Source organism: Tachysurus fulvidraco, chromosome 26 (genome assembly GCF_022655615.1).
Source record: "Tachysurus fulvidraco isolate hzauxx_2018 chromosome 26, HZAU_PFXX_2.0, whole genome shotgun sequence".
NCBI classification, from domain to species: Eukaryota; Metazoa; Chordata; class Actinopteri; order Siluriformes; family Bagridae; genus Tachysurus; species Tachysurus fulvidraco.
Window position 1 is genome coordinate 5,995,524 of NC_062543.1, and position 18,107 is coordinate 6,013,630.

The 18,107-nt window shown below is 38.5% G+C and overlaps 1 protein-coding gene across 1 annotated transcript; it reads right to left on the reverse strand.

Moving 5' to 3' along the window:
* Window positions 1-5,988: 5,988 nt before the first annotated feature.
* Window positions 5,989-17,197, reverse strand: ywhag1 (3-monooxygenase/tryptophan 5-monooxygenase activation protein, gamma polypeptide 1). The gene is made up of 2 exons (XM_027132863.2): window positions 16,967-17,197; window positions 5,989-8,821 (listed from the first exon to the last, which is right to left on the reverse strand). Exons 1-2 carry the CDS (start codon window positions 17,051-17,053, stop codon window positions 8,165-8,167), a joined length of 744 nt encoding a protein of 247 aa, XP_026988664.1. The 5' UTR covers window positions 17,054-17,197; the 3' UTR covers window positions 5,989-8,164.
* Between the last annotated feature and the right edge of the window lie 910 nt (window positions 17,198-18,107).

The following is an 18,107-nucleotide window of genomic DNA, read 5'->3' on the forward strand; positions in this document are numbered from 1 at the left end:
AAATACAGTTGATATAATAAAATAATGCCATTTGAATTTCAATTACAATTGTGATTGGTGAGGATGAAGAGAAGCAAGCTATCTAAATTGCTTTATAATGAATCTAGTCTATCATTGGGTGCACTGGTTCTTTTATTTGTTTTACCTTTAATCACTCAAGTGCACACACACACACATCTTCTTGACTGGCTCAAAATCTGCTGTTGTTAGAAGACCTAATTTGCTTACACCTGTCCTACTGACTCTCTTCCTTACTGGGAAATTGCATGCCTGACCTCAGCTGGCTGTATACTGGAAGATTCTGCCGTCTTGCACGTCCCGAGGGAGCACTTTTCAGCCTCTGAATCAGCACAACGGTATAGATTTTACCACTTAGAAGTAATTTCAGCTTTCTTTTGCTTTAAAGGAACCCATGAATAACACCACCTTCTGCGACAAGCAAAGTCAGAATATAATCGGTGCATGTTCTTTAGAAACCTTTCACATTTCATCCCATCAATCATGGCTGACAATGAAATGGTCATATGCTTGATTGACGCCTGCCTCTGCCACACCTACACCATAAATATGTAGTGCTGCGATCAAAGATATCATATTAGCTTCACCATGTGAGGATGATACACATTTCTGGTTCAACACCTTGAATTAAAGTTAATATTCTAATGAGAATACAACATGACTTCTTAGCTGAAAATTGGGAAGCCTGACCATCGAAGCTAAAAAGCAACAAGTATCTGTAGCTTTTCATGCGTAATTTTAGGGGAAACAGTCATATCATTCAGAATGCCTTTAGACTGTATAAACATATTCTAATAAATGATTTCTTTAGTAATAATCTATTCACAGGGACATGTATGACAAGCCAACATAATCAAATTACATGAAGAGTAATAATAAACTGTTATTTTTGTAACCGCACTGGAAAATCTTCAGGACAGAAAAGAACTGAATCGTAGGTTCTTGGCACCATGACAGGATGAGTTTGTTTAATGTTGCATTAAAGATATGAAACATAATAAGATCCAAAAAAAAAAAAACCCTGCAGCTTGTCATTACAAAGAAACTGGAAAGTCGTCATCGTCTGTCCTGAAGACCTTTCCTTAGTGATAACTCTTACTTTGTTAAAGAACAGCACGTTATAATCTGTGTATTTATAGCCTATACTAATTATTAGTGCTAAATCTTAGTGAATGTGCAATTACGATAGAAATTAGAATAACATTTTAGAAACCTCGTGAATTATAGTCTGAACTGCTGTGTGAGCTGTGCAAAATGAACTAGTTTAATGTGCTCCATGTAAATAGAAAGGGTTAAAAAGTATGTATAAATTTAAATTGCTGGAAAACCGCTGTGGAATATGAGGAAAAAAAGATTTAGGATGTGCTGTTATGGGAAAGTAATAAAAGTTTGGGGTGAAAACATTACATCACCCCATCATTGATTATTTACCATTAGCATAAAAGTTTGATTCCTTATATATGTGGTTAAAATAATAGATAATAATCTGATAATACACTGTTTGGCCAAAGGTTTGTGGACACGTGGCCGACACACCGATATGTGATCTTTCCTCAGACTGTTGCCACAAAGTTAGAAGCACATACTTTAGAATGTATTTTTATGCTGTTTGCCTTCCCTGGAACAAAGAGACCCCAATCTGTTCCAACACGACCTCCATGAAGACATGGTGTGTTAGAGTGACTCTACCTCAACCCTACTGAACATCTCTGAGATGAACTTGAAAGCTGACTGAACCCCAGACGTCCTCATGCTACCTGATCTCACTAATAGTGTGGCTGAATGCCCAAGTCACCGCAGATACACTTTAGTGGACAACCTTCCCAGAAGATTCGAGACTGTGAACTACATCTAGAATGGGATGTTCAGAATCGCATGACCACAAACTTTGAGCCATAGTGTGCACATCAAAAATGTGACGTACAGTATGGTCACACATGCACTGAAGAGACATACTGTAATGAGCCTAATCTCAGTTAAGACATGTATTCCACTCTAAGATACATGTCAGAAATGGCTCGTTCCCAAAAAGGCTTAAGTATCATAAGGCAATGCATTTAGATCTCTAAACGAATAACCTTGATTAATTATTAGTATGGGAGCGGCACAAGACATCAAGGACCGTCACTAAGCATAGGGTATACCTGACTGTGATTACCATTTAAAGTGACCATTTGGATTATAACACCTGTAACAATACCAAGCCAAGGTGTACGTGACAGTGATTACAATTTAAATACATCCGGCTAGACAATACTATCACCCGGCCATTTGGAAGATACTCGGTTCTTACACTCAATTTAAATTTAATTCGAAACCCAATTTAAACTACACAGAGGAAAAACTGTCTAAAATTTTTATATCAGGATTTGTTTTTGTTTTTGTTCTTGACTCTGATGAACCCATAGTACCTATTTCGTGTATTTTATCACTGCTATGCTGGAATAAAGTTCTTCTTCTTCATTAAGTTCTTCACCCTCACCGTTTTATTTTCTTACAGACACTAGTCGGAAACTTGTCCTCTGTGCTGTAAATGAATTTTCCATGTAATTGGATGTTTTGATGCTGGATTTAAAGATTCTTAAAATATTTCTCATATACGATTTTATAAAAAAAAACACATCAATTACAATCTAAAGTAAACCACAAACCAAAACTATTGGCAAAAAACGCAGAGCCAGATGGTGGCATTACATTCAGCTTCAGCAAACGAGGTTCTTAGCAGCCTGGAAGATGGCACAGGATGGCACAGAATGAGACACTGGGAACTGAACAGTGTGCCTCTATCCAAGTCATTAATTACAGCTGGCCAGCCTGAACACGTCTCATGATGTCTCTTCCTTAGTGGCTTTCATTCCATCTATACTATACTTTACTTTAATTTACTACACTATACTTTAATATACTATTCTGTACTATGCTTTACTTTAATATACTATACTATACACTACCACATCATACTATAACACACTATACTTTACTATACTATTACTATACTTTAATTAAATATACTATATTATACTAAACTAAACTGTACCACATCACATCACACTACAACACACTGAACTATACTATACTTCAATGTACTATACTATACTATACAATACTGCACTTCTACACTACACTACACCACACCATATTATACTGTACTGCACTTCTACACTACACTACACTACATCATACTATACTATACTGCAGTGGTCCCCAACCCCCGGGCCACGGATCGGTACCGGTCCATGGACCAAATGGTACTGGGCCGCCCAAGGAACATTAAATTATTTCCATTTTATTTACTGTGGTGTATTTCTCTTGGGTTTGTGTGACTTTCCATGGACGAGAGGTTAACCGGGAGCTGAGAGACGTCACCTAAAGCAGCACCAATACTGAGCATGCGCAAAATATCATGCTATCAGGCTGGGTTTAGGTGACGTCTGGAGCTGAGCGGCTGCAAGCGGCAGTGGTGTTGTAGCTTTGGTGGAGTGAGAAGGTGTGTATCGCTCTTCTCTCTGTTCACCGGTACTTTGTCATGTTTAACAGTGCTTGGTGTACGTGTATATTGTGTTTGCTCAAATTTAACCCACAAATTAGCAAAAATAAGTACGAAACAGACGTCGTTAGAAAGTTAGAAACTCTGCCGGTGTTCTAGATTAAAGTCATGGCGGAATACCCTGAGATTGCCACCACAGCACTTAAATCCCTATTGCCATTTCCGACATGCTATCTGTGTGAAGCGGGGTTTTCTGCAGTGACGGCAACCAGAACAAAACAATGGAATAAACTGGACATAAGCAACACACTTTGGGTGTCATTGTCTCTTATTACCCCAGATGGAACCGTCTCGTTACAAAGAAACAAGCTCAGGGTTCTCATTGAGTTAGCATTGTATTGAGTTAAAAAGGCATGTTTAAATACAATTAAATTAAAATTATTAATTTTAATTTAATTGTATAGCCGCCACTACACTACACCATACTATACTATACTGCACTTCTACACTACACTACACTACACTACACCATACTATACTGTACTGCTCTTCTACACTACACTACACTACACTACACCATACTATACTGTACTGCACTTCTACACTACACTACACCATACTATACTGTGCTGCCCTTCTACACTACACTACACTATACTGTACTGCACTTCTACACTACACTACACTACACCATACTATACTATACTGCACTTCTACACTACACTACACTACACTACACCATACTATACTGTGCTGCCCTTCTACACTACACTACACTATACTGTACTGCACTTCTACACTACACTACACCATACTATACTATACTGCACTTCTACACTACACTACACCATACTATACTATACTGCACTTCTACACTACACTACACTACACTACACCATACTATACTGCACTTCTACACTACACTACACTACACCACACCATACTATACTGTACTGCACTTCTACACTACACCACACTATACTGCACTTCTACACTACACTACACTACACCACACCACACCATACTATACTGTACTGCACTTCTACACTACACTACACTACACTACACTACACTACACTACACCATACTATACTATACTGCACTTCTACACTACACTACACTACACTACACCATACTATACTGCACTTCTACACTACACTACACTACACCACACCATACTATACTATACTGCACTTCTACACTACACTACACTACACCACACCATACTATACTGTACTGCACTTCTACACTACACTACACTACACTACACCATACTATACTATACTGCACTTCTACACTACACTACACTACACTACACCATACTATACTGCACTTCTACACTACACTACACTACACCACACCATACTATACTGTACTGCACTTCTACACTACACTACACTACACTACACTACACCATACTATACTATACTGCACTTCTACACTACACTACACTACACTACACTACACTACACTACACTACACTACACCATACTATACTGCACTTCTACACTACACTACACTACACCACACCATACTATACTGTACTGCACTTCTACACTACACCACACTATACTACACCATACTATACTGCACTTCTACACTACACTACACTACACCACACCATACTATACTATACTGCACTTCTACACTACACTACACTACACTACACCACACCATACTATACTATACTGCACTTCTACACTACACTACACTACACTACACCATACTATACTGCACTTCTACACTACACTACACTACACCACACCATACTATACTATACTGCACTTCTACACTACACTACACTACACCACACCATACTATACTGTACTGCACTTCTACACTACACTACACTACACTACACTACACCATACTATACTATACTGCACTTCTACACTACACTACACTACACTACACCATACTATACTGCACTTCTACACTACACTACACTACACCACACCATACTATACTGTACTGCACTTCTACACTACACTACACTACACTACACCATACTATACTATACTGCACTTCTACACTACACTACACTACACTACACTACACTACACTACACCATACTATACTGCACTTCTACACTACACTACACTACACCACACCATACTATACTGTACTGCACTTCTACACTACACCACACTATACTGCACTTCTACACTACACTACACTACACCACACAATACTATACTGTACTGCACTTCTACACTACACTACACTACACTACACTACACTACACCATACCATACTACACAATACTATACTTTAAATTACAGCATTCCAATTTTGTATATATTTTTTATCGTAATAATTTTTTAACATTGTGCCACCACTTTCTAGATTTATTTATTTATTTATTATCAACCTGTGACAGTGACACATTCATGCAAACATTTCCCTTAACGGTCAAAAGGATGCGACTCATCCGCGACACAGAACAACTGCAGTGGCACTGAAACGTAGTTAGAAAGATGTTGTGATGTTTTAATTCATTTTTATTATCATCATTATTATTATTGTTATTTTTCTCGTGTGCATCCGCTACATGACTCACATTTACGATATCAGGAGAGACAGATAAAGGTAAAAAAAAGACAGAAAGAGGAAATCATGGTCCGTGAGTGAACTTCTTACAGAAATGCAGTTTTCTGAAGAACTGATAAACACTGTTGTTTTTTTTTTTGTTTGTTTTTTTAAACATCTTACTGTATAATGTGACAGAGAAAAGCACAAAAGGAAAAGCCATCGTAAGAACAGATTTACAATGTGATCTTTGATTTTTAGCCACAAAACAAAACACCGGACAGAGTGTGTTAAGCTAACAGTGGTGTTTCTGTCCTTTTTTTTTTTTTTTTGTCTTTCCAAGTCTTTGTATAATAAAATCCCAAAACAAGAATTGCATGTCACTATAGCATAAGTTTATGGTTCACCCATAAATGGTGTCGCATTACTTCAGCAAGAAAAAAATAAAAAATAATAATATATCAATGAAAAAAAAAATCGTAATCGATTTAAACAATCCATTATAAATTAATAAATAGAAAATAATCATCAAATTGAAGTCTAGTCGTTTCTTGTTCCTATGAATACATAACATCTACAGTTTTTTTTTAAGTTAATAAAGTCAAGCTACTGTATATAAATACATCACCAGCATGCACAATATTGTATTATCAAGAATATTGGAGCAGTAATCATCTTACACTGAGAAACAGTATAATAGGCAAGTGCATTTTTTTTAAATTAAAAAAGTAAATAAAAAAAAAATAAAAATAAAAAAAAGGAATAAAAGAATACCACAAACCTCAAAGCTGCTTTAAGATCATCTCCTGTTTTAGACATTGCCAGTGCTCTGTCTCTAACTGTACTTTCAGTCCATAGACAAAGGAAAAACAGCAAATGGTTCCAGTTGATTCCATTCAGTGTATCGTGACAGGGATCCAAGTGATTAAGGACAGCTTTAAAGTATTCAAATTTTCAGGATTAAAGCGCAGGGATTTATTTTTTTTCGACATTATTTTTCTAGGACAGTTTGTATTTTAGGGTAGCATCATTACAAGTTAGATTATATATATAATATAGTGTGGTTTTGGGTACTATATTGTAATGATATTGAATAAAAGCTGTTTTTTGTTTATAGTGCAGGTCACCCTTGACACCTTTAATATCCAGACTATATCAATAATAATAATAATGATAATAAGAAGAGTTTTTTTTTTTTACTGAAAGGACGACGATTTGTTTTAGCTATCAATGGAAACAGTGTTGTATTTAATGGTTAGACAACCGGACTTGGTTACTTTATCCCTAAACTACTGTTCCTTGATCATAAAGCTGCAGCCTGTAACCACAGTGATGCTTGAATCGGAATATACGGAGCGTTTCTGAATCGCCATGTCGGCTGTAAAGTAAAGGCTGACTGACTGTTTAGCGCACATCAGTATCCACCAATATGTGAAACAAAAAAAAAGAAAAAAAAGAAAAACATCCTTTCACACCCTCAGGAGCCTGTTTGCAAACTCTTACTTTTGCGAGGCTATGACATTCAAGTGTTTTTTTTTTTACTTCATGTATTGTTTTTTTGTCTTTTTTTTTTTTCCTTGCTCGAGCTTTAACATGTCTTCCCCCGACGGTTCCTAAACCCTTACTACACACTTAACAAATAAGCAGCTTGACAACATGTTTCACTACAAGAACAGTCCCTACGCCAGTGTTTTGGGTGTGTTTCAACCCTAGTCGTCTTGAACTTACTGACTTTCTGACGTTATTCCTCAAAGTACTGTTTTGGCGAATGTTGCAGAGGTAAACCGAAGACGAAGAAGTGATTTTAAACTGTGTTGATTTTAACTTTCATATCTCTTCTTAATCTTAAGGTTTCTTTTCAGATTTTTTTCCTCACTATTATATTTATCCTTTTAATTTTCCGAAAATCAAAGAAAACTGCATTTGCGGTTGTACCGTAATGTGAACATGACTGCCAGCGTTCCACCAGGCCCCCCTTTTCGTAAAATGTTTTCACTTACGTTTAAATTTTTCTTTTTATATTTTCGTTTAATTTGTGAGCAGGCGTGTTTTCTTGTGTGTTACAGCTAGGAAACGGGTAATTCTTGAGGGTCTTCACCTCTTCTGCCTCTCCGGTCTTCCTTTCTGTTTTTAATTGTTGCCCTCGCCGCCTTCGTCGTCCTGCTGGTCGCTTGTCCAGAGTGTCAAGTTGTCTCGCAGCAGCTGCATGATCAGGGTTGAGTCTTTGTAGGAGTCCTCGTTGAGCGTGTCCAGCTCAGCGATGGCGTCGTCGAAAGCCGTTTTGGCCAGATGGCATGCCTGCTCGGGTGCGTTCTGGATCTCGTAGTAGAACACGGAGTAGTTGAGCGCCAAGCCGAGACGGATGGGGTGCGTGGGTTGCATGTGCTCCTTGCTGATCTCATGTGCCTCGCTGTATGCCTTCTCGGACGACTCGACTACGGCGGCACGCTTCTCCCCGGTAGCTACTTCAGCCAGGTAGCGGTAGTAGTCGCCCTTCATCTTCAGGTAGAAGACCTTACTCTCGTGCTGTGCCTCGCTGCAGTTCTTGATCAAAAAGTTGTCCAGCAGGTTCAGCACATCCTGGCAAACGGCTTCTAGCTCCTTCTCGATCTTCTCACGATAGGCACGCACCATCTCAATCTTCTTCTCGTTGCCATCGGCTGAAGTCTTCTGCTCGATGCTGGAGACGACGCGCCATGACGAGCGCCGTGCACCCACTACGTTCTTGTAGGCCACCGACAGCAGGTTGCGCTCTTCATTGGACAAGGCTTCGTTCAGCTCGGTCACCTGTAAAACAGAAGGACAAGAGACGATGTTTCAGCTTTTACATCATCCTATAACAAGTTATGCACATTTTATATATAATGTCCATCATGTTTTCTCCAATAAATTCAAAAGGAAAGGTTTCTTTTCTTCCTGCTTTTCAAAATGAAGGAAAGGCTCATTTTAGCTCTTCCATTATTAATGACTGGTGATGCTAGAATATTCTAGAGATATTTAAAATGCATTTATATGTTACTTCTAATCAGCACTGACAAACAACACACATACAAACACAAACATGTACAATTCAAAAACCAAAACTAATCTAAGCTTTAAATTTATCCTGATGTTAACCAGCATTGGATTCCCTTTCATTATTTGCAGTATCCTGCATTTAGGACAACTCCCAAAATCACAGTAACCTCAGTTCACCCCTGATGCAGCGTCTGAGCTGTACAGTCAACGTTAAAGCATTAGGCTCATCTCCTGTGTAATCTCCTCCGCTTTTGCTCTGGCGATTAACGAAAAACTCTGAATGGAGACGACAAATATCTGAACTTATACACTGAACACAGTACGCACTGTTCCTGGATCAGAATAAAATCACATGAAAAGGGGAAAGAAGGGATAAACGGACTCATTGTGTTTTGTTTCTTTTCCTTTTTTTTCGGGTGTCGGCATTGGGGCAGGACTCAGAGTTTTCGGATGAATGCTACAAATACCTCCTGCTGTTAGGATTTTTAAAGTAGACGTTTAAAGACACAATGTCTTTTAGTGCTTTGTAGATCTGGAGAGTCTCAAATAATATAAACATAAGGCAGAATTGCAAATATTATATTATATTGCGAGTATAATGATTGCACCTCTTGTTCATCTTATTAAATCAAATAAATCTCATTATCCTACTTTTATTTTCACTTCCTATGCCTATTTGTTCACTTATGAACCATAAATATGATCTAGCAGTGCTATTTTATTGGCTTCAGGTTGGTTTCTGAAGTGATATATTTTTGTTGTATGTTTATTTGTTGCTAGTACATGTTGTTTCATTTAAGATGGAGGATTCAGAAAGACGCAAAAGTGATGTATTCGAGTCATGTTTGGTCAGTCAGGATTAAGCCAGTGCTACTGTGCTGTGTTTCATCTGTTTCATTTATTTCCCAAACTATTATGGAGCATTAATAAAAGCTCTCATCACCAAAAAGAGACAAATGACTAGTTGCTCTTTGCTTTCTCTCTGTTTTATTCTTCTTATGATGATTATCTAGATTATATATATATATATATATATATATATATATATATATATATATATATATATATATATATATATATATACATATATATATATACAGGACATAATCAAAGGCAACAGGGCCTAGAGATTGTTCATATATATATATATATATATATATATATATATATATATATATATATATATATATATATATATATATATATATATATATATATATATATATGAACAATCTCTAGGCCCTGTTGCCTTTGATTATGTCCTGTTTCCTTGAGGTATAAAAATATAGAGATAATTTTGCTGTGAGATTCTAATTATGTTTCAAAAATTTGATTCATTATGTTCATTAAGCAATTGTTTTACTCTGTTCAAGGGTGCCAACAATTCTGCACTCCTGCAGTATTTTACAATTCTGAGTATGACATAGTGATATATATGCATATGACATTACATTGTCTACACGCTATTCCGATGACCTAAAGGACAGAAGCCCACAGTGACATTCTGAAGGTCGTTATTAGTCTTAGACTTTTCCCGATCAGCGTCTTGGCAAAACAGCAGGCACACCACATCACCCTTTCCTGTTCCTTAGACTCACATGACTCCTTTTTTATTTAGACTGCTATGCAAGCATGTAAGAATAATGCACTATATCACACATTTCTTCAGTTTCCATAGAAACAAGCCGATCGTCTTTGTTTGGCTGCAGAGATTCTCTGTGCTGCAGCCCTGGATACACTGACAGTGCATTTGCAGCGATGCACTGTGTGTGCGCGCGTGTGTGTGTGTGTGGGTGTGTGGGTGACGGTATATGCGTTATGTGTAACAGTAGTGAAATGTGTGTGTCCATACAGTGCAGGAAGACTAATAGCGGTAATTGTATGTGTGGGTATGTGTTAAAGTGAGACATTGCAAATGCCGGTGCATATGTGATTGTGTGTGTGTGATTGTACGAGAGCACAGGGCACAAGTGCAGTAGTGAGTGTGTGGGTGTGCGGTGTGGGGGTTGGGCACAAAGCCCAGGCTGCAGCTAGCCTGCTTGCTCATAGCAGCAGCTGTGCATGTTAGAGAAGATTATCCTTTACTTCATCAACCAGTTTGCACCAGCTATAACCGCATGACATTTGCTCTTCATCAGCCCTTTCAATATGTTATAGAAAGCAATATTTAACCAACGATTGTGCAAAATTGCTTATTTTCATCAGCCGGGATGTGTAGCGATGTATGGCGTTTGCACCGGAGCTATGAACGAATGTCTACCTTCCCCAAAACCCATCAAAAAAAAAAAGGCTCATACTTGCTCCCAGCTCCTAAGCCATCATGCTAGGATAAGTGCGTGCAACATAAACATTTGGTTTAATCCATAAAACTTAGGATAAATAGTCTGCCTTGTCATGTAACAGCATTTAACTACAAAGTTTTGTGGATTTGTACAGATTATAGTATTATAGTATAGTATAGTCCTTCATGACTGAAGAATGGAAAGAAAGACAACTTTTTAGCTTATGTATTACACATTACTCATAATCTCTAGAAAACTAAGAAGCTAACGTCAGACACCAAATGTGTCTTGACTGTTGTTTTATTGCTGAATGTTTCTTACCGGTTACAGTAAGTTCACTATATTTTTATGATAAGAGCTGGAATTTCTAGCATAATCCAACTGTCCTGTCTCAAGCACTACGATTTTTAATATCAAGTAAAAAAAAACCTGGATATTACGTTTTCGGTATTTTTGGCTACGACCCGCAAACTTTATCTACGGAGATATATCTTTCTCCTGACACGTCAAAGAAAGATTTAGTGAGCACGATGTCTTTAATCTCACCCAGTAAACTAGCCTAACATGCTTTGGTCATCATGTGACTGTTTCCAACATAAGCCATAAAATGGCTGCAAGTGCATTCTTTTAAATAAGGCATAAATGTTGAATGTGAACAGAAACCGGAGGCACAGACTCACATAGTCAGCAGTGTTTCAATACCGGTGTTGCGACAGACTGCACGGATAAAGCAGCGCACTGTCTATGAACTCTTTCAAGTTGTTCTGAGATTTTTTTTTTTCTCTCCTAATCTCTTGCTTGTTAAATGAGAAAGTGTTAGACTTTGGACCTTGATTGAATGTTTTGATAGATTCAAAAGCAATAGATTTAAAAGCACCAAGGTGAGAAAGAAGGAAATAGCTGGTGATAAGGGAAGAAATAAGAATAAAGAAATGGTCTATTGTATGAAAATGGGAGCAGCGTAGCTTGTAAGGAGCAGCACCACCTTTTTCCCCTCAAACGCTCAGAAATCTTCCACCTTTTTTTCCCTAATAGCTGAAGGATGGGCTGATATTAATCCTGTCTGAGTAGATCAATGTGATTTTACAAGCAGAATATGATTGCTGCTAGAGAAAGGTACTGTATAATAGATGTTATGGGACGTTTACAAAATTTTTGCTACGGGTGCTAAACCTGTCTCTATATTTCTCCTTCACTGAAGGCCCATGAGCAAGAAACAAAAAAGTCAATAAGAAAAAGAAAATACAATCCCACAGGCTGCCTTTTTAATATCAGCTTAAGGACGTATCCACAATACGTCTCACTAGGGATAGATTTGCAATATAAGCTTCCTTCAGCACTGATTAGCATTAATCACCATAATTAACTCTTCCCCACCTATCCGCTGTCATGAATCATGAATCAGTGAGTGTCGGGGCAACGACAGGTTCATAAAGCTTTATCTGTAGTGGTAATAACGGTAGTATGGACGGTATGGAATCTGATTTGATTGAAATTGTGGACATTTTAACCAGAAAATAATTTTGCCATTGTTACAATGGGAATGAACAGATAAAGGTAGTTGTTTGGGTTGGAAGACAGATTTTTATTTTATTTTAATCTCTCTCTCTCTCTCTCTCTCTCTCTCTCTCTCTCTCTATTTTGGCTATCAAACATATTTGTAATTACAATCAATGTCTGTATTTTAATGCATTCTGGTTGTATCTTGTTTCCTCTTTCTGCTATACGTACAAATATGCTAGAGAGATCCAGAGATTCTGCTGAGATTCTAGACTAGAAGGCAAGTGAATTTTGTTCGGTTTTTGCTCTGGCTGTTTCAAATAATATGAAATTGTATTTAAAAATAAATAAATAAATAAAACAAATACAACAAGGACTGCAAGATTGATGCTGCTATATTGTACAAATTACATTTACACCTCTAAATGTGTTCCTTTTTTTTATATCATTCTGATGACAGTGTGTATTGTGTGCATGATCACATATTTCTCCCCAAAATGTTATCAAATTATATCTGATTGTTATCTGACCATATTTCTTGATGCCTCTATTCGATTCATCTCTCCGTGCTATAATGATCTTCTGTCATCGTTTGTCTATGGCGTTAGAGGTACACGGCTAGTGTGGGTTTTATGCACGTGTGCTTACACTTCCGTAGTGAATGGGACACTAAAAATACGCATTAAAATGACTTTTGGGGGGAAAAAGCAGTAGTTGGGATAGTAAGAAAACACATTTACTACAAAAACCCTTTATGCTCTATTATAAAAGCAATGTAGAATATTTTTCCTGGATTCGACTGAGTAACAAGATATGATGGTGGGTTGCTATGGGCAACATGACATCAGGACAGTCAGTTGCTCCGGTTTCCGTTGACTGGATGTTGAATACTGAGACGGTAATTAACCCAAATTTGCCTCGATTTAGATGGATTGGATCGGCCCAATTTATTTGTGTGCACTTTACACTAAATACAAAGTCGCGTCTGCTTTTCTTCTAAAGAAGAAATATTCTAAATGATAGAATAAGCCTTGAAATTTGATTACATTCATACTTTCTGTTCAAAACCGTGTCCTGTCCCTATGCTGCGGACAAGCAATTAAAGCTGTCAATCTGAAGACTTCTGGGAATTTTCCAGATTCATTATTCACCATTCATTAAATGGCTAAGAGGTAGAGACTGTAATTTCCTGTAATCATTAAAACCTTGATTTGTGACTGAGATAACATTTTTTAATTTGCTGGATAAATATGATTGACCTCTGGTACACAAAACTAAATTGCTCTGCTATCACACCAAGGCGCGCACAAGATCCTGTCATGCATAGACAAATAAAGAAATAAAAACCTGACTGGATGCCTTTTCTGGAAAGCCCTGTTCTTGCCTCCGATTACAAGGTATTGAATAAATGATTAATATTCAAAATATTCACAACGAACGAGATGTAAAAGCATCGGTCAAATGTAATAGAAGTAGTAATAATTTTGGTCATTACTTGTTCTATCAGTCTGATTCATTTATTACATCTCTGAGATTAGCATTGTGCCATCTTACTGAGTCACCATGGGAGCGGATTATGATGATTTATCGGGTCAGGGAGAAATGAGGGACTCTGGATGGAAAAGCGGGTGTGGTTTCAGACAAATCTTCCTGGCTCTATGTCCCTAATGAACCCTTTTGATGGAGCTGTCGAAAAACTCCCTCCGAAACCTATATTCAGCATCAAGTGGTCATCAGACCTCCCATTTTATTCAGACATTTTGCGTTCATTGGGTGCTAGTGATCATCCAGAGTGATGGAAATGTCCTGATATACTCCTACATGCTCTGAAAAATGGTGGTACTGACAGCAGATGAATATCTAAAAAAAAACACAACTTAACACTCAAGTGATCAATCATCCGATATGTAAACCTTTAAAAGGTTAAAGTAGATGACATCAATCTGTATCTAAGCCATCTAACCACAGCCCAACATATCAGATCGTGCCCCAGAGAGCAGCATTATTCGTCATGTTCCTTTAGTTCACTTAGTCACAACGCAAAGATAAGACACAGGGCAATGCCTCCCGCCCTCGAGGCACAATCGAACCATGACAGAGCATTTTTCATCAGCGGATGGCTTCCCATCCCGTTCGCTTCCTAATAGACCAATGCATTTTCCGCTCAAGAGCGCTGGCACTGAGAGATTCACCAGCCTGGGACACGACCTCGACGTTCTCTGATATGGCCTATTAAGCATTTTAACTAGTCTATAATTAAAACAAAAACAACATTTGCAATTTCTATATTCACAGGGTTCTAGAAAGTTTCACTAAACTAAACAGAATATTTTACACCCAACAGAATGACAATATACAGCAAGGAAACAAATAATTCTAAGACTATTTACAACACGATGATGTCAGAGTTTTTGCCTCTGGGTAACAGTTAAATATAAGGTTGCCTCCAAATTTTTTTATATTCTGATTTTAGAGAGATGAGACAGCAGAAAACAAGAGCAAGGGCACATTAAGGGTTACCACCTAATTAGCATTTGTAGAAAATCTGATTTGTTGCTTGGTGAAAAATAAATGACGACATACCCATAATCCACCGATAGATTACTGCATTAAATGATATGAGCACATAATATTGCTGTTCTATTGTTTCCTGATTACAGTAAATCTCTATAATGACTGCAAATGACATGAGTTACATATGATTCATTATGTTTGCACAGGAGCATTAGATTGATTGACCTCTTAGAGGCGTGATTTTTGTGGCAACGTAAATTTTAAGCATGACAGCTTCCACCCTGTGCCACCTGTGTCTCCATCCCATTATAGCTCTTATGGGGTGGCCGATGACATTATAAGATAAGATATACCTTTATTATATAAGGGTGTAGCCGTCGACATGCATAAACATTATATGTTTTAAATACAATGTTTGATCATTGAAAAGAATATGAAACAGTACAAACCTAGGCATGTTCACCTAGTGTGTGGAATGGTTGGCATTGGAAAGACATGCCAAACTCTTTTGTACATTTCAAATGTGACATATTTGTGCTCTGCTTCCGGGGTGAGGGTTGGAGGGTTGATGGATTACACGAAATGGTGCAGTACGGACTCTGCACCTTGGCACGCGCTGCGACACGCCTAGTGGGAGAAAACCTGCACACCGCCTTTGGGAAGGGGGGGTGTGAGCTGTCGTCTCTATACCGGGCTGTGTGGGTCGAGATAACCATTTTGACCGACATGATTGCACATTTCAGATCACCCACATTCACCATAGTGATTTATGAACTAGCCTTGAAAACGTCTCATGCGCCTGGTAATGTCTCGTTATGCGCCTTTGTGCAGACACAAAGCGAGGCGACGTTGGGCAACGCCGCATCCTTCACTACTATGATTTTTTTTTTCTTATAATATAGCTTATAACGTGTTCTTCCTGCTGTCATAGAGCGACACCTCAGTCTTTCATCGTCTTTCCATTTTGGCACGTGCGTAATCCTGTTTGTCTAATAGAAGAACTTAAAGAAGAAAATTGCCACTTTTCTTTGTTCGTCGTTTTCTTCTGAAGTTAGATGACATGCCTTACGTTGTAATAGAGGCACGGTATAAGGGTGCATGTTATAGAACGGTTATAACGGGCTTTCATTTGTGCTATATGATTTTTTGAAGCCAGGTCCATCTATGGTCCGTTGTGCACAGGGATGTGGCAAAAGGCACCGCCCCAAAATCAAACACACTGCACTCGATCACGACTGGCACACCACCCCAAATCATTCTGTATCTACTCCATATTATTATTGATCACATATCCCATAATATAGGCATACATTCAATGCTTCTTCTCTATTCAGGATGAGGCTGAACTGGTTTTGTAAAAGGCAAAGCGACTGCGGAGACGTCCATTTAACTCAATCCATTTAAAGAGATTCGAATACGCATAAGAAAATCTGCTCTAAAATGAATTAGGTATCAATAGTGCGACATTTAGGGATACTAGGTTTGATGGATAAGCTGCATGTTGAGGCACGCAGGCGTCTGTTAGTCCTCAAAGCGGAACCTGATCTGTGCGTAAAAACGCATCGGTCTAAATCACGTATCACGCAATGATCAAAGCATTTCGGGTTCTCCAACTTACCGATTTCATGGCAGCTGCCATATCGTCATATCTCTCAGCCTGTTCAGCCAACCTGGCTTTCTGAACCAGCTGCTCGCGGTCCACCATTTTCTCTTTAAATGAATGTCTCGGTTTGAAGACGTTACTTGAGTGGAAAGAGTGAATATGATGCGGTTTGGAAAAGCTCCGCGCTCCTTCTCGCCGCTGCAGCTGCTCCGTGCTTTCTGCGCGTGCCGACAGGACGCCCCTCCCCTTCCCTTACACTTTCTCCCGATTGCGTCATCATTGAACAAATGGGGCGTGGTCCTGTTTGGTGAGGTAACGCTACATAAATGTGCGAGTGCGCTTGCGCGGTATCGGAGTCTGGCGAATCGTCGTTAAGCTTAAAATCAGGAGCTGGGAATCACGGGAAATGTAGTGCAAACCTTTTAACGGTCCTTTTACACTCCGTGCCATAAAATCTTTTTTAATCCTGACAGTAGGCAACGTTTTAAACATAGATGAAGCCTATGGTTGTCCTATTCAACTGTTTCCTACAAACTGTAAAGTATAGTATAGGTCTTTTACATCCCCATAGTCTTATCACCAAGTGCACAGCATTGTGGGATTGTGGTACATACTGTTTAGTCCTATGTGTTCATACCTGGTTTATGAGATGGCAAAACCCCCCAATTATTGCACTATATAGTATGTGGGGTGTGGCTATGGACAAATAGATGCTATAGCTAAAAGAAATGTCAAGGTATTTCTGGTTTGAAGCAGTGACATTCAGTCAACTAGCAAACTAACCTGCTGTCCATTTTGGTGTATTGCACTGAAGTGGGAATGCTGGGAGATCCTGTATCTTCGCTATCTCCTTTCCTGCCGCTGTCTGGTCCACACCCTTCTCTCTCTCTCTCTCTCTCTCTCTCTCTCTCTCTCTCTCTCTCTCTCTCTCTCTCTCTCTCTCTCTCTCTCTCTCTTCTCTCTCTTCACATAGCCCTCCCCGCTGTCTCTCTCACCCTGCCTCTCACTCCATCTGTCTGTCTCTCCCACACCATCTCTTTGTCCCACCATGATGTTCCAGTGAGCAGCTGTTTTGAGGATGAGGTGATTAATTTTTTTGCTGTATTGATAGAAACTGCCAAATGGCTGCAGGATCTCAGTAATCCAGAAGAATTTG

Coding starts and splice junctions, on each gene's coding strand:
- ywhag1 (XM_027132863.2), bottom strand. CDS start 17,053: ATGGTGGACCGCGAGCAGCTGGTTCAGAAAGCCAGGTTGGCTGAACAG. Junction 8,822..16,966: donor TGGCAGCTGCCATGAAATCG/GTAAGTTGGAGA, acceptor TCTGTTTTACAG/GTGACCGAGCTGAACGAAGC.